Below are 24,386 nucleotides of genomic sequence, written 5' to 3' on the forward strand. Positions count from 1 at the left end.
AGTCATCTGAAGATCCTGACATTTGTTCATATAATGCATATAAGATTAGGGGGTTCACAAATGTATTAAAATGTATAGTGTGCAGATTTAAACAAAAAGGTTTTAAAATTAATGTTTCAAGCTAACATCTGTTAATAGAATTATTAAAATTTAAAGCAGTTATGCTTCCTCAAGGAATTGTTTCAAAATGGATTTCACTGAAATTCCCTAAAAACTCATTAAGACCTCATGTAAAAATTATGTTTACTTATCATTAAGAACAATTAACTGTACTTTAATGAAATGGTATATGGAGTGAAAGGCCAATGTGGCACTTGGTCTGTGAGGCACTGGCTTCTCTCTTAAAGAATGACTGAAAGCACTTAACTATATCAACCAGCTATTACCCATGGAGCACTTTACCAGATATGAAAAATCTTTATTCATTACAAAACCAAATTGACCCATAAAACTGTACATTCTCATACATACTTGATAAGTTAGAGAAAAAATTATATTAAAACCAACTGAGAATCCCACAATGATCAGGTTAAAAACAAAGATGGATCAAATGTATTGCTTCCAATCTGGCTGTGATTACACCAGAACATAATGAGGTTAGTGTGTTCATCCTTTACATTTCAAGTATAATAATGGAGACAGTATGATTCAAAAGTAAGAGTACTACTACACATCCGGATACTCACTTCACTAGTAGTGACCAATTTTCCTCCTTGTATTTCACTGGCCATTTTACAACTCAACACACCATTCGACTTGAACCATGATGGTTTGGTTCTCAGCTCAGTAACAGATTAGCATAATTAGTTTGCATATGTAGGTAAGGCTCTGATAATGACACCTGAAATATGAAGTTTTTAAGTAAACTTTAGACTACATAATTAATGAACTAGCACCGACACATCTCTGAAATGTCTTCCAGGTGAGCTACAGCGTGAACTCCCCAGACAGGATGCTTGCACATCAGTGGCCATTGTGCATTATCTAAATTTGTTTCAGTTTGGCTGTTAATTATAAACATTTGTCAATGATACCCCAAATTGCTGAACAACCAGTGTGTCAAAAATTTAAACATGGAGACCATTTTTCACAATGGCATTCAAGAAAGGTCTTGCATTTCATGCAAGATGTTATGGCCATAAGCAGTACCTTACAGAACCTAGAGGCATCAAGAAAAGTGACATGATCAATTCATCAGTAAACAGTGTTTATAAGCCCCATCACCATGGAAACACACATGCAAGTAATGCAAATGGCCACTGAAAAATGCTTTACCAGAAACTTAGTATTATGTACACAAAACCCATAATGCAATGTGTGTCGTACATTTAAAAGTTGTTCTATGCTGCCAGAGCTTCACATTAAAGCCTTAAATGATAAGACCACAGTATATTTAGTGGTGAATTATCTTTCAGTGCACTGAAGGGTAATTATTTTTTAAAGAGTGGTGCAGCTTAAGAAACTCCCATATTCTGCCATCACGCTCTTCTCTAGTCTAGAAAATCCTGACTGGTCCGTTCTCTGAGCCCTGGAGCATTCACTCAGTCCCAAAACTACTGTGTGCATTTAAGATCATTACAGTAAGTGAGTCTTACAGACTGCATCATAATCACATTTTGACATCATTAGGTTATTCGCAGCCCCCGTGTCTCTGCCAGTAAAGGGGGCATGGTGGTGGTGGGAACGCAGGTGTGGGGGGGGCTTTAGTCTACTCCCAGGGCCTTCAGCTGCCTCTCAATGTCCTCGTTGGAGATGGTGGGGGCCTTCACCCGACTCTTTCCGGCTGCAGGGGCTCTCACCATCTGCACGAAACCAGTGGAACAATTCAGTGTAGTAACAGCAGGACACCAACCTGCTCTCAGGCCTACAGTCTAAGACTAGAGTGGTGCTCAAAGAAAACATAATCGCTTCTTATTGTATGAAACAGGAACAAAGGGAGGCAGCACACAGAAGAATAGTGAAATCAAGGCTACGTTTGGCCTCAAGGGAACACATTACACATCTGTTTCTGAGTTAAACATGCTAGCCAGAGGGGCGAGACACTAACCAATGGCAATGCCAACAGCCAAGCATCTGCCTGAATGATCACTTCCATCAAACTTGGGCTTGGCTGCATGCTCTGGCTGACTAGTTCTGGAGGTGCTACAAAGACAGAGATCAGTTAGTGTTTTACCTTTCCAGAGATTTCGATGCCAATCTCATCCAGCACTTGGTTGACAATGTCCTGAGATTCCTCTTCATCACCTGATTCTTCAAAGATTTCATCTAGTGTGTCGTTGACTAATAATGAAAAATAAATATCTCGAATTACTACCATGACAAATAATCTGCACGCTGGATTCTCCCACCTAAAATATGACTAAGACTTTAGGATGAGCAGACAGCTCATGAACTCACTCATGTCTTCCGTCATTTCCATCTTCATGTTCTCTTTTTGGAAGTCCTGCATTGTCATCAAAGTCTTCTTTGGATCCATTTTTTTATTGACGGCCTGCATAGTCTGAGAGACATATAACCCAGGTAATAAATCTGGTGCACACAGGCAAACCAGGGTGTCATGTGATAAGAGTGGGAAGAAACTGTACACACTGGCCCCGTCCACACCTCATCATGACACTCTGAACACAGCTGAACATAAATCTGGAGATATGCAGGAAGCACAGCACATAGAAAATCAGGTCTAGCTGCATGCAGGCTTTTTAATGGCCCTCTGGGTTCCCAACAGTAGGACACAGTAGTCAAAACAGGAAAGGTCCCCATTTGATTAGAGAGAATTATTTACACAAACCGCCTGTGTCAGTCTCATTACGGCTCGTCTGTGACAGCAGATCCTCCACAAAGCCTTAGCTGCAAGACTACAACTCCCAAGATATCAGCAACCAGATGAGGAAATATTAATATCCTCCTTTCTGATATGGTGAGAAACCAGGTTCTGATACAAAGACACTGAGCTGAGTGTGTGTGTGCGCGTGTGTGCGCGTGTGTGTGTGTGTGTGTGTGTGTGTGTGTGTGTGTGTGTGTGTGCGCGTGCGTGTGCCCTTGGCTGACTGTTTGACTACATCTGGTAACTGATTTCAGTTAGATAGCATTTGCATTTTGGAGCATGTCTGCCAACCTGTAGTGTTGGCTGTAGATTATTTAGGGATGAAGGATGTTAATGGCAGAATAACAAAATATACCATGCTCCCCCCCTTTTGGCAGTATATATACATCTCAGCAGAAAAATATGGATATTTATGAGTGGTGATCCTGCCTCAGGCTTCATCATTATGCAAAATTAATTCACCTAATTCAAAATTAATTTCAAATATAACAATCATGTGTGTGACTGAGTATAAGAGTTATAATTCTATTACCATTCATATTAAAATGAGGATACTTATAACTTACAATACTAGATTCACCCTTGTGAATACAGAATAAATAACTGATTGAATTATTGATTTGCTCATTTATTTAATTGGTCCAAATCTAGGGTCAGATTTCACATTTAATTTAGAATATCACAGAAGATCTTTAAATAAGCAGGAATGGCGACAACAGTGCAGGTCCACACAAAGAGACTCTTAACATTCTGCGGAGCACAGAATAAAAAAATAAAAAAATTAAAGAAGCACTTAAGAAGCAACCCCACAACCTGCTAATTACCACCACCTGCTTAAGCATTCTTTTGAAGTCATTTGTGCTTTGCAAGCACTTTTTCTGAAGTTAAACCAGTAATAACCAGTAAAAAGTCGAGGGAGGAGCAGGAGGTTTCCGAGATGTCTTGTGGGTCCAAACCACCAACAGCGTGACGCTCTCACCTTGGCTGTGGTAGACATGGCGCCAGCCATCTTCATCTGAGAGTTCATGACCTTGGTCTGCGTGGACATGGAGGTGACCTTGGAGCTCACTGCATAGGTGCGGTTCTTCTGCTTGCGGACCTGCACCAGCTGCTTGGCCAGGATCTTGCAGGCTTCTCGATTGCCGGTCTTGGCCATCTTCTTGATTTCCATTTCCTGTCGAGAAAGAAAGTTTGAATAAGAATGTTAGACTGTGACCAGAAATGCTGAAGTCCCTCTGATATTTTTGCTCATTGTTTACAGCGTGGAATCATGTCCTGCACTGATGTTGCATCTCCAACAGCGATTTCCAACGATGCTCCACAGAAACCTGCAGTCTGCTCCCTGGTTTAGGCCCACAGGCCTGTTGTCTTTACTTTGGTAAGTGAATGATAGCAGCCCAGCAGGAGTCCATGGGCTCTGCAGGCTAATGCTGAAGATGATGGTGAGCTCCCCTGGGACACCACTACACAATTAGCTTACTGGAAACTAGGCAAGCCCATTAGCACAGTCCTCTATATGGGCTCCTAAATAATGAACAAAACTGCTTATAACGCATCTTAGAAGAAGCACAGGACAAATTTAGCCTGACACCATCTTCACCACATTAGCTAGTTTGCCAAACCCATCCTCAAGAGCCTGTAATGGTAAAACATTCACTTTTTGTTCTTATCTACTGCACTTTAATGGTGAAACATCTGGTAAAGTATTCAAGTTTTTATTTATGTTATGAAACGTACTGGTACAATGCAATATTTATGCACAGTATAACAATACTGGCTGTGATGGTGAGGAATCCTTTTAAACCATGAGCCGTAATGGATTGCGCGGGGGAAAGGGCACAGTCAGCTAAAGCTAGGTTTAAGCCTGGTTTATACTTGACGCGTCGCGAGAGTCCGCGCTGCGAAAATGACGTAATCGCGGTGGATCCGCCCATGCGCGAGGGCCTCGTGCGTGCCGCGCTTCAGCGCAATGAACAAAGTCATGTTTGCAGGGTTCATACACCTTTATAAGGTGGAATTTAAGCACTTGTACATCACTTTCAAGGTCCATTTCAATATTTCCCAGCACGTTAAACTTAATGAAGTTAAATATTTATACATATACTCGAAATGATCCGAAATAATTCCCTTTTTTATCACATTTTCAAGAGGCTCGTATTTGTTAATGTAATACAAGAGAACTGTTCAGTCAGACAGCTATTTGTTGTGAAACAAAGTAATTACAATTTCAAGTATTAGCCTAAATTCCAGCACTTTTCAAATCTGAAACACAAAGCAACATTAAAATTCGTCAGGTAAAACGTTCCTTCCCCTGTTTTTGAGGGGTGTTTCTTTATACTACCACATATTGTTTCGGACAACACTGCACAGAATGTGAATAGTATAAACGCTTCCGCCGGTCGTGCAGTTTTAGGAGAACCAAGTTAGCCTAACCGCTAACGGCTAATAAAATAATTTAAGCAACACCTATGTAAGAGGCAAGTAACATTAAAGCAACGAAAAACCACAGTTAAGCAAATATTCCCATGTGGAAGTCAGTTTAAACTCAGAAGAGTGTTTACCAGTATACCTGCCTCTCGCTCACACTAACAGAACAAACGAAACCGAACTGTTTGGGGCAGTCTGCCGATTTTTATATGACTCAAAGAGCCAATCAGAAATAAGCAAGGAAATATCTTCATGCTGTAAAGCAAAATGCATTTTTGTGATTGTTTCAGAGACAATTTAAAAAATAGCCGTTGCTTGCATTGTGCTTGGGGGGGCAAAGACACAATTTGGGGGGCTATGCAAACCCCCCCCCGCGCTGGCCCTGCTGTATTGCTGTGTCAGTTACAAGGCGGCTTGGAGACTTACAGGCGAATGTTTTCGGGATCACCTACTCCATTTTATAGGCTGAAAGGCACTTAAGCACTGCAAAAGTAAAGTAGGCTACACACCACTGCAAACTTTGTATTGGACCTGCAGAATGCTTAACTTTCTGAAACCCCCCTCAACCCTGCAATAACCGCTTGCCTAATTATAATAAAACATATCTGCAAGGTAAGAAGGAGCCTCCTAGGAGGTAATTATATTCACCTTTTCTTGTTTACTTAAAAACCAGAGGGACTCGAGTTTCTTTCTTTAATGATTAAAGGTGGATAAGGAGATGGTGAAGGTTGTGATAGGTGGAGGCTGTAGGAGAATCTCTCTCTCCTCACAGCCTCAGGTGTTACAGCGAGCACATCCTTCCTCTTAGAGCCAATTAGACACTTTACTCTACTTATTTATGAAACCAAAACACAGACATCAAATGGCACAGGAATAAATGAGGCTCACTGACTGGCTCACTGGTTCATTCTTGCTGTGTTTGGGCAATGATTTTCAACTGCACCAGACAGAACTTGAGTCCACAGATGTTTAATGTTTTGTATTTGAATATTGGTTTAGGAAATGTGCGTCTGCGTTTTCAATCCCACTTACTATCTGCTTCTCCTCTCTCTCCAGAGCAGCACGGTCTCTGGTGATCTGTCTCTGGGTTCCTCTCAGCTCTTTGGTTTGCTCTTTGATGACATCTGTGACGAGACAGGGTGAGAAAGAACATGTCATAAAACTGTGTGGAAAATCCAGGCACAGCTCACTGAGCTGAATCTCCGAGCAGCACTCTCTAGGCCTAATACAAGCAAAGACCAATATGTGGGCCACTAAGCCAATTAATGTAATACAACTTATGCAATGCTGAAAGAAGACCCCAAACTCCCCAAAACAAGAAAGTATTCTACTTCAACTACTTTTCAGACTAAGACTAAAGTTTAAAACTTTCACATATGAAGGTAAAAGGGGGTAAAAAGGTGGTATGTCTGCATTTATCTTACATATGTCATATACACTTATACATATAAAGGGGATGTCTATAGATTGTATCCAGCAGAAGGGGTACAGAGTCAGCTATTACATGGGCAGTGTACAAACCTCCCAAGAGAAAAATATCATGCACATGTCACAGTGCTTTGCAGCCTGTGTATCTGTTGTGATTGTAAGATGCATGAGCATGTCATCACACAGCAGCCCTGGTCTATTTATTCACAGGAACATGTTAATTACAAAGACAGAATGTTATCACTGTCCAATTACTCAACCACATATTGTCCATTACTAAATTTATATGAAAAAGGGTATTCTATTAATTAATGCAATACCAATTCATGACTATAAATATAAAATTATTCCACAGGATGAAACTGAAATTAAATCCTGATTATTTGTTTACTAGTTGTTACTCCATGCTGTCCAGAGGGAAGAGGGAGACATTTACCCATCACGTGCCAATAGTCCTTGTGTACATACATGTTCAGACCTTGATGAAAACCAGTATATGTGGGACTAGACACGAATGTGGTGGTATTATCATCAGTCAGGCTGATCCGTAGTTGCTCTGGTGCCTGGGTTACAGCACAGCTCCAGGGCACCAAGCTTTGATTTAACCTCGCACTCTAGACACAAACCACAAACTCAGCATTCCCTAGACATGCGCGATGTTTCAAATCTACAGCATTTCTTCAACATTTTGCTGAAAGAAATGCAGTAATTCAAGTATCATTTGAACTGCGAAGGCTCCCCGCCATTTCAGCGTATAAAAATGGGACAACTGGCCAGGTTCACACCAGCTCAGGAGCATAACAGCAGACAGTGGCGTCTCTACATGAAGAGTCCTGCTTTTTGCAACATGGCAGAAAATCTTCACTCAGGTATAAAAAAATCCAGATCAGATTTTTAAATTTAAAGATAAAGCTGATCAAAAACAAGCAGACAAACACTGTAAGGTAAATCATTAGATAGCATTAGATGACAGCAATGTAATCAGAGCATTTTTATATGAGGGTAGCTATGGTTAGGAACAAAGGGTTGAACAATCGTATTTCTCTTCTAGATCAAATCACTTTTGCCCATTGATAAACCTTCACACCAAAAAATAATAATATTAATAATAATTTTAAAAAAAGAAGGTTATTCTGTGTCAGAAAATCGCCTACAGTGAATCTGAGATAAGGAAGAACACGCTTAAAGGAAGCCCCACTGCCTATAAGGATGTTAGTCTCCAAGACTACAGGCAGATAGATGATTCTCATGCATGCCAGTCGTATCATGTTAGAAGTTCCTCAGCGTGAGAAGCTAGTCACCATTTGGGCAGTGGTGGTGAACAATATAAGCAAGGCTAAGCACTGGTGGAAAATGTGTTCCCAGGATTACACTGATCACCTCGAAGTGTCCATTACTAACAATAAATAAATAAACATGACAATAGAGAAGAGAATGAAAAAAAAAATCAGAAAAAGAAATGAATGCAAAATGAAGGAGTAGGCAAAAGCAAGATAAAAGGTATGCTTCCAAAAAATAAAAGTAAAATGTACAATAATGAAGAAAATAGTAGCTTTAAAAAACATCAAGAAAGTGAAAACCTGAACAAGACACAAATATAAAAAATGTATGTGGACAAATCTAAAAAAAAAAATCAATACAACAGTATGATAAATGAAAGATTCTTCATTTTCTACATAAAAAAATCTAAAATAAGCTATTTAGTCTAAAAGGTCACTAAAGTTGTCCCCCTTAAATAGTAAGCTAACTACTTTCATACACTACGTAAAAGATGACGTATTCCGAAACGTATTTATAAAGGGAGGGATGCTGTCTACACAGGTCTAGGAGCTAAACCAACTGTGCCATGTCAAAGTGGCTAATCTAGACGATACTTCATAATACGGGTGTGTCACTTGGCACCTGGACCTGAGAAACAGACGCCGAAAGGTCCAATAGGCCAGAAGAGCAATGATATAAGAATACAACCAAAACGTAAGTAACACCACAGTTTCATTGTGTTTATGTAATTAACAATAACAAAATATTTTTTTTTTGCAAACAGTACCAACAAAATTGACTACCAAAATACTTTGAATCCTATATACATTATATACTTCTGAGCTATACTTTAAATCAATGATGGTGAGGGGAAAATGTACTTTAGCTTATGTAAGGAAAATATACTGTAATGTGTGTAACATGCATAGCTTATAATCTAAGTTACAGTGTAGTCAATAACTATAGACCCAGACATTAATTATCAATGCTTGGTTGTAAGCTGTTCTGTCATGTTTCAGTGTGCTGATGTGTGCTGGATTTCTAACACAAATATCAGCATAATGTATAGATTGTGAAGAGTATAAAAAAAAAAAGAAATTAGAAACAGTGCAAAAAGGTGGCCTGCTACCACAAACATATTAAAGGGATCTTACACCACTACAGTGAAGGACACAAACATATTAAAGGGATCTTACACTACAGTGAAGGACAGGCATTTACAATCTGGACATAAATAATGTAGGTGAGCACTTAGTGTGGCTCCAGTCGTGCTGTGGTTCACACCTACTGTTAGTAGAGCTGAAGGACACCGCTTAGTTCACTTAGACTATTACTAAACCTAAATACATAGTATTTACTTTTTATGTGTCGAATTCCGTAACCCTTTACTTTTAAATTCGAGAAACTGACAAAACAGTTCATCAGGCGAGTTCTAGGACGATCAACATCCTTTATAATATTTCAATAATATGAATGATTTCATAACATTGATGATTACAGATAACTATAACCTGGGGGAGTGTATCTAAAATAAACTAAAGTCAAAAACATCTCGCTGAATTACACACTAGGGTGATGTGGCTGCTAGTTAAGCTTTCTATCCAAAGAACTTAGCTGTAAACTTGTACTTGATCCGTCACATTTTTCCTTTTTTCATAGGTAAATAGTCGTCTGGACAGCTAACGTTAGCCGGCATCATGATATTTCAGGGAGAAACTACAACCTAATGTAAAAGTTGCCAAAAGTGGTATAACCTGCTGTCTGCTTGTTCACGTTAACATTAACCCAGCACACCCGTTACAGGTCTGACATGAATAAACCACTGACATGAATATGTTACAGCTCTGATAAACCATCATATGTTACAGGTCTGATAAACCATCATATGTTACAGGTCTGATAAACCATCATATGTTACAGCTCTGATAAACCATCATATGTTACAGTTCTGATAAACCATCATATGTTACAGCTCTGATCAACCATCTCCAAGTTAGAGCAGCTAAGACGCGAATACACTAAGTCGTCGTTACAATGAATCATGAAAAAGCATCTTACCGTCAACAGTCTTCTTCTTAAACAGCGATGCCATGATGACTCGGCCAATACTTTAAGACTTTATAACGAATTTGCTCTTAATTGAATTACCTGTCTATTCAAAAGTCTTGATTTGCTTGTTTGTTATGGAGTGTGAAGTGACTTTGGCAGCACATGACCGCACTGACTCCTTTATGGCTTAGACGTCACCATGATGGTGATGTTTCTGCCTAGTCCTCTAGTGGGCGCTGAAGGGCTCTCAACAAGCACCCACACGACCTTTGTGTGTGCAGCGTATAATGCTTTATTCTAGCTCCTTAGAATGAGAAATAAGATATTTACAAAAAAAAAAAGACATCTAATTGTTGTCATGGTGACCAGAGGAGGATGGGTTCCCCCCTGAGTCTTGGTTCCTTTCAAGGTTTCTTCCTCATGCCCTTAGGGAGTTTTTCCTTGCCACTGTCACCCTTGGTTTGCTCACTGGGGGCTAGGACTCGGACATTTGTAAAGCTGCTTTGTGACAACAACTGTTGTAAAAAGCGCTATATAAATAAAATTTGATTGATTGATTGATTGATATCTGAAAAAGCACTAGATTTTTTTTTGCCAAACATCTCTGTTCTATCAGTACATCAGTCTTAAAAAATGTAAAAGTCAAAATCATATTTCTAAAACAACTTTATGCTTAACATATATTTCACCATATCGTTTTCATTTATAATGTAAATATGATCAGCAACTTGAACCATGCATTCAGTCAAAAGTTCTGACCTTAAATGTAAATTCAATCGAGTTAATTTGAAAAGTGAGACGTGGAAAATGAGAATAGAGGTTTACTGAGCCAGCGCCCCAGAATGGAGTGAGAGGAGAGGAGAGGAGAGGAAAGGAGGGGAGGAGAGAGGCGGGAAGAGGGGAGGGGAGGAGGTTAGAGGAGAGGAGAGGAGCAATGCTGGGTGACTTTGGGAGGGACAGTAGATGTGTAGCCTCCAGCAGTTTATGGTCTCTCTCTATGGACAAAATTGGCCATCCTGGGGCATTATTCTTGGTAAGGTTATTAGGGAGATGTTTTCATATAATCAGCAAGGTTGGCAACAGGGACTGGCACTAAATGTTCTCATAATGATAATAAGCCCAGTGGTAATCAGTCTTGCCCCAAGCACACAGACCTGTTCTACATGGCAATAATGAAACCAAACTACAATTTCATTTTCCATTGAGGCAGGCTTTAAAGTATATTAAAAATCTACATCACATATTGAAGCAAGCGGACGGTGTGTTCTTGAAGAACTCCCACAGAGACACGTTTAAAAGCCCTCATCTCTATTTCTCTTCTCATCGTATGGCCCAAGGCTAAGAGACAAGCGGTAGTAAAGTGCTAACTATGCAGCAATGCAGTGAAATAAGACATTTCAACTGTGAAATTAAGTCATGAGCTGTTTCTGTTGTAGAGCTAGTATCATTAGCATCTGTGAAATATTTTTGTGTAAACAAAATTACATCCCATATCCAGCTGTTGATGGTCACCAAAATGGATATTTGTACCCAAAGCATATCAGTCATTTCTGCTGATCATTTCTGATTAGTAGAAATCAGAATTTTTTCCATTTATTTAGGGAAATTTCCCTGCTTGTTTATGTACCTGAGAAATACTGTGCCCTTAATAGGAATAAGTTGTATAATTTCATACTTGTAGTTAGACTTAAGTTCATACCTGCTCTCTTTTGACCGGAGAGCATAAGACACTTGGTAATGTGTAAACTGGGATGAACATATCTAGGTCCCCATCAAATTGATTAAGTGGCCACATCTTTGCAATGATAAATGTGCTATGCTTGAGTGGTCATGACCACAGGCAGGGAGCTAATATACAGAGAGACTGACTCTGCTCCATCTGCCCATGCAGGGATGAATGTGGCCCTGGTGTATCCTGCAGCGTACCACACAAGAGCATCGAATAATGAAAGATCATCACCCCTGTTGAGTTGCAGTTATATGCAGACACACACACGTGCACATCAGTGTACACACAAGCGTAATCACAATATTATCCACAAGAAATTTTCATGCAGGCTACAATGACCCATCAGTGAATCAGCTTTGTGAAAATACATCTTACGCATGGATAATTTAGACTTTGTGCTTTAATCAAATGTTAGCTTTGTGAAGTTCAGGACTCTCATCACTGTCCAGCCTTACGTCTCCTCTCTTCACTTACCCAGCACTGTCAGCGATAGCCAACAGCCAACAACACATGAGATAGGTTAGAACATTTGTAATTGCCAGGTCTTCCCCAGGTGACCACAGCCCCAGGGTTAAATAGAAACCAGAATTACTCAACTGAGGCAAATGAATGCTATTTGCATGGGGAATTAGAATGATTAAACTTAGAAGGGCATAGGGAGATGTCCTTCAAGAAGGGACATTAAGAGAATTCCAGGCAGACTTTGCTTATGACTGGGACACCTCACTTGCTACCACTGTGTGCCATTAATACATGTCATTTAATTACAGTCCGATAAGCAGAGTTGGGGAGTATGATCTACATCCCCTCTTGACTGCTCGTATGACTGTTGCAGCACATCATATTCTCATGTTTAAAATTTCTTGCGAACATAACTTGAAAAGAGCAGTAGTCGTTTTTTAATAAAGTTCCTTGGATTTCAAGGTACCAAGAGTCTTTCACTGTCTGCTCTCTACAGAATACATACAGAGTCAGTTAATTAGACTGTAAATATGCAGATCTGATAACAGCAGCAGTTTTCACTGCTATAAATTCACGATTACACTAAACATAAGAAGAACATGATCAGTAATTAAGGATTTGTAATTAATATTTCTTTCCAGCTGAGCTTTTCTTGGGCCTTAAATATTTTCATTGGTATGCAAAAGAACAGATGAGTATGGCTATCAGTACTTTTGAATTTCTATCAACTCATTTACTGGAGATGAATTTGTGCTATTTTGCCCTCTCCACAATCTTCACATTTTCAAAATGATGACATTTACAAAAAACAGAAATACCTAATTATCTGGTGTTCATGCATGGACTCAGCATTAAAGATGTCCCTGATATACTGGGGAAAATGTACATGCGAAAAAATAGAGGTGAACAATTAACATAATAAGCTTTGGTGTCTGGACATTCTCCATGGTGGCCATGCACACTAAAATGAGCTTCCTTTCATGAGTCACACATGCAATTAAAACTCAGATTTAGGATTCAGTGTTGGCATGACAATGTAATTACTGAAACAGTAGGACAATTAAGTATATTAAGAAGACGACTGTGGGAAGACATGCTTATTGATCGTTCTATTAACATCCGATTTTCCTGGAAATAGGATTTTAATTCTCACCGAGATATTATATTCTTTGTCACTTTATGGTTGATTAAACCCTCAGCTCTACAGATGTCGTAGAATAACTGCTGCAAGATGTTGGAGGACGGATGGGGACGACGCTTCGTTCTGGGGAAGATTTAATTTTCTTTTTCATACCACCATTAAATTGCACTTCTTGGTGGGAGCAATATTTTATAATCACATACAAGCTCTGTACACGAGACACTACTCCAGCAAGTCTTCATACAAGAAAAAAATAGGGCAATGTCTTTTTCCAACTGTTTAAATAACTGGTTTGGTTTGTCACACTTTATGCTTGGGATAGTATGAAAGAGCACAGAAATCGAGTGGATGGACAGGCATGCGGATCATACTGAATTCTGCACTGAAATATATAAGCATTGTACATACACAGCACTAACTCAGGCATGCGAAGCGTACTGAATTTTGGATTGAATTATATAAGCATAATCCATTCACAGCTCTAACTGATACATGCAAAGCATACTGAACTCTGGACTGAAATATATAAGAATTTTCAATACACAGCACTAACTCAGGCGTGCAAAGCATTTGAATTCTGGATTTAAATATATAAGCATTGTCCATACACAGCACTAATTCAGGCTTGCAACGCATCTATTCACAGAACATACTGCAGATTTGTTTAGCAATAACATCACTTAAGACAACATTGTTATGTGATTTTTATTGCTAGATGTTTTGATGAATCACACTTTCATTGCTCCGAGCTGACATGTCATCTGTGTGCTCTGGGTCTGTTCAGATAACATTTATACTTGCCACACAGGTGTTGAGACTGAAGTGGTGAACTGAAAGCCTCTAAAACCAGGTGCATAATTAATTCCCACAACACACTGGCATGCAGGTGTGTACACAATGGGCTCATCATAATTAGCAATTAAGATGACTAAAATACTCGTGCTGAACAATCACAAAACAAAATGTCTGTCCTCAACTCAATTAAATCTAGAGAACATTAATTTTGCCTTCAGGAGATGAGGCTTGAGTGTGTGTTAAGGAGATGTAGTTGAGTGTTCAGGATTGCTCTCCACGTGTGTCTGCCACCTGGAGGAGAGGCAGGGTAGTGTCACCACCCAAAATAGGAGAGAGCAGTGCACCCATATCTTCATCCATCCATATCTCCATCCATCCATATCTCCATCCAACCCAGAGTATCTTTCTGTGATCTTTTTCTGTTCATGTAAATTTTAATTTTAAAAAATTAATAAAACAAATATTGTATAATGTGTGTAGTACGTTTTATGTGTGTAATTTGTATGAACTTCCCCTTTATTAATGTACAGTAGTCTACAGAAGATCTGCTATATTCATAAGTCTGTGGACACCTTTTCTGCTACATGTAGGATTGTGGTAATGTCATAAAACAACATGATGCTTCAGATACAGACATGAAGAATTTGTAACAGTAATGCAAGACATAAACTGCCATAACTGTTGAGAACAAAGCAGGAGGCACTAATTAGTATTTAATTTGAGGTTGATGCCCTTAACCTTCTTCCTCAGACTCATTTCCCACATGAAGGTTTAAACTGATGTGATGGCATTTTGATATGTAATATAATGTAAATGTGCCATACTTGTCAATTGTGATTTTTTGTCCTCTGCTTTTTATCCATCTGTGCAGTTAGAACACACACACACACACACACACACACACACACACACACACACACACACACACACACGCACGCACACACGCACACACACACACACACACACACATACACTAGTGATTACTAGGGGGATGTGGTGCACACGTGCCCAGAGCGGTGGGCAGCCCTAGCCCGGCACCCGGGGAGCAGTTGGGGTTACGTGCCTTGCTCAAGGGCACCTCAGACCTGGGAATCAGACCCATAACCCTCCGGTCACAAGACCAGTTACCTACCACAGGACCATGACTGCCCCATATATATAAAATACATGTATATAATATACACACTAATACATCAACTTGTCAGTGCAGGTTTGCACCTTTGAGCTGCAGACAGTGGAGAGCTTGAACTGACGTGGCACTAATATTCTAAGTAGTTAATTTTTGTAGAAATAAAATGTAGATTTAACTGTTGAAATGAAAATATATAGTAAAGCCAAATTTTTATATTTAGTATCATTAGTAACTTTTGTCTCCAACTAAAATATACTGTTAGCATATAAACTGCAGGGCTCTCTGTGCTAGTGTTTCAAGTAACAACATGTTAAGCTTTTCTAGGTGTGTTTACATCTTCAGAAACTCATATGCAGGTGGCTAAAACAGAGAAAGGCGGTGTGTGTGTGTGTGTGTGTGTGTGTGTGTGTGTGTGTGTGTGTGTGTGTGTGTGTGTGTGTGTGTGTGTGTGTGTGTGTGCATTAGTCTCCCACAGCCTCTCCATCGGTGACTGTGCCCTAAATTGTCCATATAAAACAGAAATGCTATAACAGAATACAAACTGAATTATTCACATCTCCATCTGTGGTGTGCATTGCCATTATAGTTGAATAAACAAACCGTAATAAACATCAGAGCAGCGGAGATCTAAGCTTCATAAGAAAAATACATAACTTCACAAACAACACTTTGTTTTCTATACAGTTCTATACTGTTGTAGAAGAACAATGTGCCTGCACTTTACTGTACTTTACTATTACATCGGTACAATCTAGCTTCAGATATTTAGATCCATAATCATAATCATAATCACAAACATAATTGTTTGCAGGCAAAATGAATATCAGATTTTAATTACCTTTTATCACACAGGAGCACAATTTTCAAACGTCATAGAACTGTTAGACAGAACTGTTTATTGGTTTGGTCTACATCTTAACATCTGAATGTTATATGAAAGGATTTTGAGGTTTGATAGTCAGATTGCTTCTGATGCATTAAATTGGCCATTAGGTACCGAGTGTCTACAGCAGGTGGCAGCAAATTCAAAATTCCTGATCCAAAATTATTTCAAAACACAGTACACTAATGGGGAAGGTAAACAAATTGTTCCTTAGTACGTTGCTGGCAGCTGACAAGCCTAAGAATACAATAAGATGCATAATAATAAGTATAACATAATGCATAATAATATAGGAATGATAGAATATAATCTTTCTCAACGTAATCTTACTCAAATTAATCTTACTCAATTGAATCTTACTCAGCTCAATTCAGAATAGTATAACCAGCAGCAGGTATCAACAGCAACATGCAAACAGAATAAACATTTATACATATACATCTAAAATATACATGCCATAGAGTATCCTGTCGCAGTAGCCTATATCACGCTTCATCATTCTAATTGACAGAGACAAACTATAACGTACTATAATGTACTATAATGTACTGTAATGTACTATAATGTACTATAATGTAGGCTACTATTACTTCACATCAGTCGTTTCCTCGGGGCCAAATGAATCACTGGCCATAAATTCTCTAACCCGGACCTGAAATGGGCGTGACTCTTTTCACATCCTCCAATCAGCGCGCTTCGCACTAAACTTCCATCCAATCAGTGACGCATCGACAACTTTAGCGAGTCTTTAGAGAGTGACTTGGGTTTATTCCTTTATTTTGATCTATGGGCTGTGTGTGCTAAAGCCTCGATGGGGACACTTTTTTATGCTAATATTTTCCTTTACAAACTGCAGCGCTTTTGTCCACGCGTAGGTTTATAAAGAGACTAAAGATGACGGACGCCAGTCTTTCTCACTGAGGAGCCGATTCAGAGCCGTTCCTGCCCTGACATGAGCTGTCTGGATGTTATGTATCGCAATTATGGAGCTCATCATTACTTGCCATCGACGGCGGCAGCCACAGCTTATAAAGCGGCTTATTATCACCATCATCATCAGCAGCAGGTAGGTGCGCTCCTACAACCTCAGCTGTTATATAACGTGCCGTGTATCTGGAAACCTGCGACAGCAGCTTATAAGTAGTTAAAACTGAAAAAAAATGAAGAGGCTTTCATGAGTTTCTAATTAACTGGGGACGGATGTGGATGAACTACCCGATAATTCTCATGCGTTTGTTTGTAATTTTTGTTTTTTTTAAACGTAGCCTCGTTTAATGATAAATGTAAGACCAGATGTGCATCAAGTTGGAGTGAAATTAGTCAAGATTACTGTATCACCATGATTGCCAATACAAACAATCGAATTATTATATTCGAATTATTATTTTCTAAGGTATAATTATTTATACATCAAGAACTCAAGCTTTGCAGCACATAAGATAATCCAACAAATTAATGATGGTAAGGACCTGCAGTCTTTCACGTGTAACACCTCACCTCCAGATATCAGATACTGCATCAGCACTGAGTTTGAGCTCAGCGATGCTGCACTACACTACAGTGCGCAGAGCAAACCACTGAGGTGTCAGGTACACGCAGCAGGCCCAGTGATTCAGAATGAGAATCCTCAAATATTTATTTATAGTCCAACATGAGGTCATAAATGTGGGGGCAGCATACTTTTTAAAACCCCAACTTCTTCTCCATCAGCTTCTGTACTTCATGTCTGTGTGCAGAAAAGGTTTGCTGCCTACAGCAGGATGCAGGACTGCGTTGATGTGCCTCCCTACGGGGGCCACAGCAGGCAAGCTGAGAAGCCCAGGGGCTGTCCCAAGATGCCAAGGGCGGAGGGGCCGGGTGGTGCAGAGGAGGGGCCGGGTGGTGCAGAGGAGGCAAGGTGTAAGGAGATGCAACCAGCGGAGGCAGAGTACCTGAGCTCCAGGTGTGTGCTCTTCACGTATTTCCACGGTGACATCGAGGATGTGGTGGACGAGCACTTTTCCCGCGCTCTCAGCCAACCGAGTGCCTTCACCAACGATACAAAGGGCAACAGACTCTCCTCTGGAGCACTATGGAAAGGTATCGCCACGACAACCTTCTAAATTACTTAAAAAAAAACACATATATGCTATATTTACACATACAAATCCAGTTTAGTGATGAACTGCTTCCTTGTGGTTTTCAGATGGGGGCTCCCTCTCTGAAGGTCAGTGTAGCTCCTCGCCCTCCTCTCTGTGGAGCAGCAGTTACCCGTCCCAGATCAGCCCGTGCATCACCACTGTTCACAGCGACTTCTCCCACACCGCTGCCTTCCACAGCACGGACGCTGGTATCTGGAGTGGCAGCGTCACCCAGCCTGGGCTTCCCTCTTCGTCTGGCCTCACCGACAACTGGCCCTACAGCCTGGGCAGCCAGGGTGGTACCGGTTACTCTCACGTCCATGAGATGTACCCTCACGTGCACCCCCGCCAGCCCCACCCCCACACCCACACCCATGCGATGCTCCACCACAGCCACAGCACCACCCTGGACCCTCGATTCAACCCCCTCCTGCTTCCACGCGTGCGGGCCTCCTGTAGCACCTCCACCAGTGCAGAGGGGCTGAAGACGGAACTGGAGCCCAGTGGCCCCGCAGCCTCCAGCTGGCCAGCAGTGTTTCATGGGACGGTGGATATCTACGATACAGGTAAGAGTAGCAGGAACTCATCTAATAAAATCAACACAGTTGCTGAATACAGATGAGGAGACTCCACATTTAAACTTATTTGCGCTCATATCTATCTACTATCTCATATCTATCTACTATCTCATATCTATCGACTATCTCATATCTATCAATCTATCTATTGATCTTAGTCTCCTAAGGCTATCCTAAGTGTACAAACTACACAATGCTCAATTTTTTTGTCCAACAGCACTGGATCAAGAGAAAGCCAAAGCCAGTGTCTGGTTCTGAAATAGAGAATACCTGCTGCTGACACACAGCCTCCGAGCAGCTGTGGCATAAGAGAAGATCCAGACTCCCACTGTGGAATCTCTCCCTGGAAAACTTTCAGATATCCTGGGAAGAGACTCAGGAATGGAAACTTTGTCTCCATGAATGAGACGAGCACACAAATGAATTCTGAGAGCAGCAGCCATTCTGTAAAAGTAAAGCGTCCTGTTTGGGTGATTGTGTCTGGGGATCAGAGAGTCATTAATGATCTCACCTGGAGTGCTCATCTGCCTGGACTTTAAAGAGCACTCAGAGGAACTACAATTAAGGAAGCCACTTACATATATGGCATCTAAGAGGTATATTTTCCTAATTTTTGTAAATCATTGAATTTTTCTTATTTCGTGGCTGATATTTAAGAGCTTTTATGTCCTCTTTTGTATCTCCCACTGGTTCTGTTCAATGAACTGCCTGTTTTGGTACATTTAAGGGCCGTTCTCTGGTTATATGCATCTAAATGTGTGAATGTTTGAGTAGCAGCCTTATTCAAAAGAAGCTTTTATTTACTTTAATATATTTTGTTTTGTGATCTACAGATTTATGAATGTTTGTGAGTTTGTGCAAACTGTTTCTACCAAAGTGTAAATTTATTGTTTTGTTATGTTGGGTTTGATGTTTGATAAAATGCAATTGTTAAAATAAATTGCTAAGTTCTATTGGCAAATATTTTAGGTTAATTTGACATACTGGCCAATACAAGCATAGTGACTGTCAGTATTTGGTCAAACTATCGTCAGTAATCAGTCAAAGATGTCATTCTCACTGTGTTTGGAATACTAAATTATTTTATGATTTGATGTAACCAAAATGAATAAATTGTAAGTAAATTATGAGGTGGTTTATGGCTTTGAAATATCCTCTAAACGATTTTTAGTTTATACCAAGTCTGACAGAGTTTTGACCAATTTTGGGAAAACACAGAGACCACTAAGAATCCCAGAAGGAATAATGTCATTCCATTCAAATCCAGCAGGACAACCACTTTTTTTTTCCACAAAACCACAAACATTGAGAAGCATCTCAAAGCTCTGTGCATCCAGAGACATGGCAATGCACATTGCCTTTAATGTCAAACAAGCAATGCACTTCCTGTTTAACTAAGATGTCCAAATCAAAATGGCAGTGAGCAAATGTCAAGTGTTAAGACTCTATGCAGAGCAAACATGCCTGTGGACTCCATACGCAGGCTTAGGGGAAGCAGAGGAATGTGATCTTCTGCTTCTGAGGAATGACCAAAAGTCAGCCTAAGAATTCAAAGATCGCACAATGTGTGCTCTGGTGTGAAACTGGATATTATTTTGGAAGACTGCAGCTTTAAATATTTTGAGGGGAGCCCTAGTGCCAGAATATGTATTATTTTCATCCGAACAGACAGCTGTTGGGTCTAACCAGGATGTGTTGGGAATGAGGATGAGTATTGCAGTCTCTGGCCAGGTGTGAGTACTGACCCCCTAACATTCCTATGATAACTTACAGAACTACTGTGCCTTATTAGCAAACAAACATGCCCTCTAAATTGATAATGATTAATAAACTGACAATACTAGACATGGTTGTGACCCACCCAGTTCATGTTTAAAATTTAGATATGATGTGTATTTTATGCACATTAGATTGAGTTGCCTACTACATTCAGATAATGCATTTTGAATAAGAAAATACTTTAGTGTTATAGGAACCTGTTACAGGGTCTCTCAGGACATTTATCTGAATCTATCACTGATTGTTTCACCAAAACCCCTCAGAAATACTCGCCTGCTTAGAGCATTAAATAACTTTGCAAGGTTGGTCATTGAAATAAAATGACACATCTTGAATAATGACTATGATTGTGTTCTAGTGGATGGAATATGCCACTCATAGCATAGTGATATGCTGCACTGGGCCTCTGCTAATTGCTACTCTTGATTATATAAGTCTTGCCATGCTGAGAACACGAGGTTCGCCATCTAAAGGAAGTAAAACGAGAGCTTCTCAAGTGGGCCTGACTGACATGGAGCACAAACGAGGCAGACAGGTGACCTGCTGTCTTCATCTCCATCAGAGAGAAATAAACAGGCGTGAATGTGTGTCCCATTTGCAGCAGCACACTCCATGATAATGCAGGAGCCACTTGTGTTCTCCGAACAGGAGGCGTAGCGTGCTGGGTTGCAAGTTAGAGTTTCCAAGCATGGTACTCTGGCATATTAAGACTCTGGATGGACTAGTCATTTCGATTGCACATCTGGAGTGAGCTGTTGGGATATCGGATTATGACGATCGTTCTCAGAAAGACTGTAAACAAACGTTAATAATCAGTTCTATAGCCCAAGTCTTAGGCAGAACAAATATGATGCATCGAACATTAAAACTGCAAAATAAAACTAAAGCTTGTCTATACGTGAAATGGTTAGTGAAAAGTCCTCCCCGTTGTTCTTATATCACTGTTTTATGCATTGAAAATATCTGTTTTTGACTTGAGAGTATATAAAAATGTCATGCTTAAAAAAATCCTCTCCTGGTCCTTTTTATTGTGCGCTAGGATGAAGTGGCACTGTGGCATCACTGGGAGCACCAGCTCTACTAAGAGAGGAGACTTCACGTGCTCCAGGACTGTCAGTAACACACAGAGGAGACTCCACGTTCTCCAGGACTGTCTCAGTAGCACACATGAAAGGAAACCCAGTTATCTCCCCCTGATCCTGCTCTCCAGGCTCAGACCCTCCCTCAGGAAATCAGCCACTGGAAACATGCGGCTCCTCCTGCAACACACCAATCACAGCACTCGCCGTGTAGCTCCTGCATTAACAGTAAGTGCACTTGTATGCTAATTATGTCAGGGCTCCTACTGATATCCTTTGGACACACTGCAGGCACTTCCAGACCTACCAGCTGACTCAGGGCAGGACAGAGCCTAAAACAGGTCCACTACTTGTGTAAAAGTGAATATGTGATTACTGCTAATAGTAAACAGGAAGACACAATACTGAGTGATATTTCTGATACATATATTTGATGTCAGAAAGCAACCACAGACATTAGTGACAAGAATGTGCTAAGACCGCTTCATCTAAAATAAGGCAATTGTTTTGGTCTTTGTCAAGAAGCTAAAGTTTGTGTATGTCTGTTAATTTTACATTAGTTTGCAGAGCTGGGCTGCTGAGTAAATTGAAAAGTATTAAAATGAAATAACTTGTTTTAAACTTCTTTACCATATGAAGCGATCATATAAATAAAGTCAGTATCAGATTTTGAATTCCAGATTTTGAAAAGATCAAATAAAATGTATAGAATAATTCCGTAGAATAATGTATAGAATAATGTAGTTAAAGATTTTAATACAATGCACAATCTTCAAGAAACATCGAATGACATAAATCTGTATATGTGTTTACAATTGCATTGTATTAAAGGGGTTAAAAGAGTGTAAATGAGTACATTTGAGTAAATGTCCATCATGTCCTGAAGTTCCTGAGATGGAAACTTTCAATAAAGTGAAATAAAGTGCTCTTCAGTTTTAGAAATCACTTCATTGCTTCTGGTCTGCGTGTGTAAAGTGTACAGTTCCACCATCACTTCAGTCAGGGGCACGACGTGCTGGACCCTACAAAGGGGGATTATCCTAGGGGTCCTGAACCATCTTCCAGGGTGGGAAGGCACACGTCCCGATGTCACAGCGTTCCTCTCTTCTTCAATGCCCACCACCATTCCTGCGTAATTGAGCAGATAATTAGTCTAACAGCAACACAGTGCCAGCTGCCTGAACAAGAGAATGCATAAACATAGCCACTAGAGTTTCACTACACGCACTCTTTCTCTTTCACTACACACACACACACTGTTTTTTGAGCAATGTTCAAGTCCATATGGCAATCATAAAGTCTGCCCACCCCTGCCCCGCCCCTAACATTCACATGCCAATTTCGCTTCCAATTTGGAAGAATAATTCTGACTAATTTGCTTTCCTCATGCAATCTGTGGGAGATGAAACACTGCATACTGGTTCTGTTTGGATATTAAAGGCAGGGTCCATTTTCTTCAGCCAATACATGTCAACACCCATGTAAGCTGGGTTAAATGTAGCACGGTGGTTTTATTTAACTGCACATGTCTTTTGATTGGAGCCCTGTGGTTTCAGCACCACCTGACCACTAATTACTTAACTAAGTTAAAACAGACTGTTGGGTAGAGTAGTGCAGATTCCTGCACCAAGTGATGTATCAACTGAAGATTAAAGATTGACTGGTTTTAATTGAAACAAAATGTAAGAGTGTCCAAGGTCTCAGACATTAGATTCTGTTTAATCTGTGTTAGCACAATATAGCATTTCCTGCGGAATAAAAATAAATGAATGTACCCAGCACTGTTGGATGAGCAGCTCAGGCATGTGGTTAGTGGAAAAAATGACAACTGGCATGTCAGTAAATCAAAGTGAAACATGAGTTATAACATGGTCTCAGTTCTAACATGGTCTCAGGCCACAGTGCTGATGAATGTTTATAATCAGACTTATGCTTCGGTCTCTCTCTCCACCTGCAGACCAGTTGCCCACCCACTGCGTAATGAGAGCACATTCCTGGCTTTCAGTGACAGTTCAGTTTCCTCTTTTTCATGCCCGGCAATAAAAGTCTAATGATACTATCAAATATTTATTATTTCAGGACAGTGGCTTGCCTCAGTGTACTTAATATGGGCTGTGGATGGAGTGTAGATGGAGATATAGGGAGATTTTCTATGACAGGGAGTAAAAATGTATGTGTGGTTTTGTGTTTCCCATGTCTCATGTTTTTCTCCGTACATCTCAGAAGTTTAGTACCGCGCTATACGCAGTACTAAATAGATACACAGAACATATATGCCATATAGTTACACTGATCTCACCTCTATGAGGTGTAAACACAGACAAATCAGTACTCTTTACAGTAATATTTTAAGAAGAAAAAAAATACTAAAACACCTACACTTAGATTGGTAAAAATAATCTAAGTTATTAAAATAATAATGTTTCTAGGTTCTGTGTTTTAGGTGAACCTCTCTACACAGCTCTATACTTCCCCATCATGCTCTAATATAGGGAGCCCTTTGGACTTTTGTGGACAAACCATTGATTTAAGGAAAGTGGAAACACTTTATTGGGTCACAATAACTCTAAACATTTACACCTAAACATTTTGAATCCCACAGCGTCTTTGGCTTATTTTAGACACCACCCACAACTCCAATCCATTTACACTTTGTAACAGGGAAGAATATAATGAAAAATTTGTAACAAGGAAGAATAT

At 40.0% G+C, this 24,386-nt stretch overlaps 3 protein-coding genes across 6 annotated transcripts in view; 1 reads left to right on the plus strand and 2 right to left on the minus strand.

The window, feature by feature from the left end:
* Positions 1-404: 404 nt before the first annotated feature.
* On the minus strand, positions 405-10,269 carry chmp2ba (charged multivesicular body protein 2Ba). 2 transcript variants are annotated; one of them, XM_076985383.1, is made up of 6 exons: positions 9,998-10,269; positions 6,284-6,375; positions 3,804-3,998; positions 2,398-2,500; positions 2,048-2,142; positions 405-1,802 (listed from the first exon to the last, which is right to left on the minus strand). In XM_076985383.1, the coding sequence occupies exons 1-6, from the start codon at positions 10,029-10,031 to the stop codon at positions 1,704-1,706; spliced, it is 618 nt and encodes a 205-aa protein (XP_076841498.1). In that variant the 5' UTR covers positions 10,032-10,269; the 3' UTR covers positions 405-1,703. The 2 variants fall into 2 exon arrangements, with proteins under 2 accessions (XP_076841498.1, XP_076841497.1); XM_076985382.1 differs by lacking the exon at positions 2,048-2,142 and adding an exon at positions 2,174-2,280 and having other exon boundaries at positions 408-1,802; positions 9,998-10,249.
* Positions 8,519-22,157, plus strand: vgll3 (vestigial-like family member 3). 3 transcript variants are annotated; one of them, XM_076985377.1, is made up of 5 exons: positions 8,519-8,653; positions 17,006-17,196; positions 17,867-18,209; positions 18,316-18,816; positions 19,046-19,955. In XM_076985377.1, the coding sequence occupies exons 2-5, from the start codon at positions 17,083-17,085 to the stop codon at positions 19,084-19,086; spliced, it is 999 nt and encodes a 332-aa protein (XP_076841492.1). In that variant the 5' UTR covers positions 8,519-8,653; positions 17,006-17,082; the 3' UTR covers positions 19,087-19,955. The 3 variants fall into 3 exon arrangements, 2 of the variants coding, with proteins under 2 accessions (XP_076841492.1, XP_076841491.1); XR_013123041.1 differs by lacking the exon at positions 8,519-8,653 and adding an exon at positions 21,647-22,157 and having other exon boundaries at positions 16,858-17,196; positions 19,046-19,424; XM_076985376.1 differs by lacking the exon at positions 8,519-8,653 and having other exon boundaries at positions 16,858-17,196.
* A 363-nt stretch (positions 22,158-22,520) lies between these two features.
* Positions 22,521-24,386, minus strand: part of gtf2f2b (general transcription factor IIF, polypeptide 2b) — a 31,714-nt gene continuing 29,848 nt past the window's right edge. The window contains exon 8 of the mRNA XM_076985380.1: positions 22,521-22,814. Coding sequence (XP_076841495.1) covers positions 22,776-22,814 — 39 coding nt within the window. The 3' untranslated portion in view covers positions 22,521-22,775. The remainder of the gene's footprint in view (positions 22,815-24,386) is intronic.

The sequence above is a fragment of the Brachyhypopomus gauderio genome, unplaced genomic scaffold (assembly GCF_052324685.1).
Source record: "Brachyhypopomus gauderio isolate BG-103 unplaced genomic scaffold, BGAUD_0.2 sc40, whole genome shotgun sequence".
Lineage (NCBI taxonomy): Eukaryota > Metazoa > Chordata > Actinopteri > Gymnotiformes > Hypopomidae > Brachyhypopomus > Brachyhypopomus gauderio.

Bases quoted from the DNA above. Each gene is read 5' to 3' on its own strand.
- chmp2ba (XM_076985382.1), bottom strand. From the start codon at position 10,031: ATGGCATCGCTGTTTAAGAAGAAGACTGTTGACG. The intron at 2,281-2,397 runs GTGAGTTCATGA...TTTCATTATTAG, and splicing joins GGAAATGACGGAAGACATGA to TCAACGACACACTAGATGAA. The intron at 1,803-2,173 runs GTAAAACACTAA...GGTTTCGTGCAG, and splicing joins GCATCGAAATCTCTGGAAAG to ATGGTGAGAGCCCCTGCAGC.
- vgll3 (XM_076985377.1), top strand. From the start codon at position 17,083: ATGAGCTGTCTGGATGTTATGTATCGCAATTATGGAGCTCATCATTAC. The intron at 18,210-18,315 runs GTATCGCCACGA...TGTGGTTTTCAG, and splicing joins CTCTGGAGCACTATGGAAAG to ATGGGGGCTCCCTCTCTGAA. The intron at 18,817-19,045 runs GTAAGAGTAGCA...TTTGTCCAACAG, and splicing joins GGTGGATATCTACGATACAG to CACTGGATCAAGAGAAAGCC.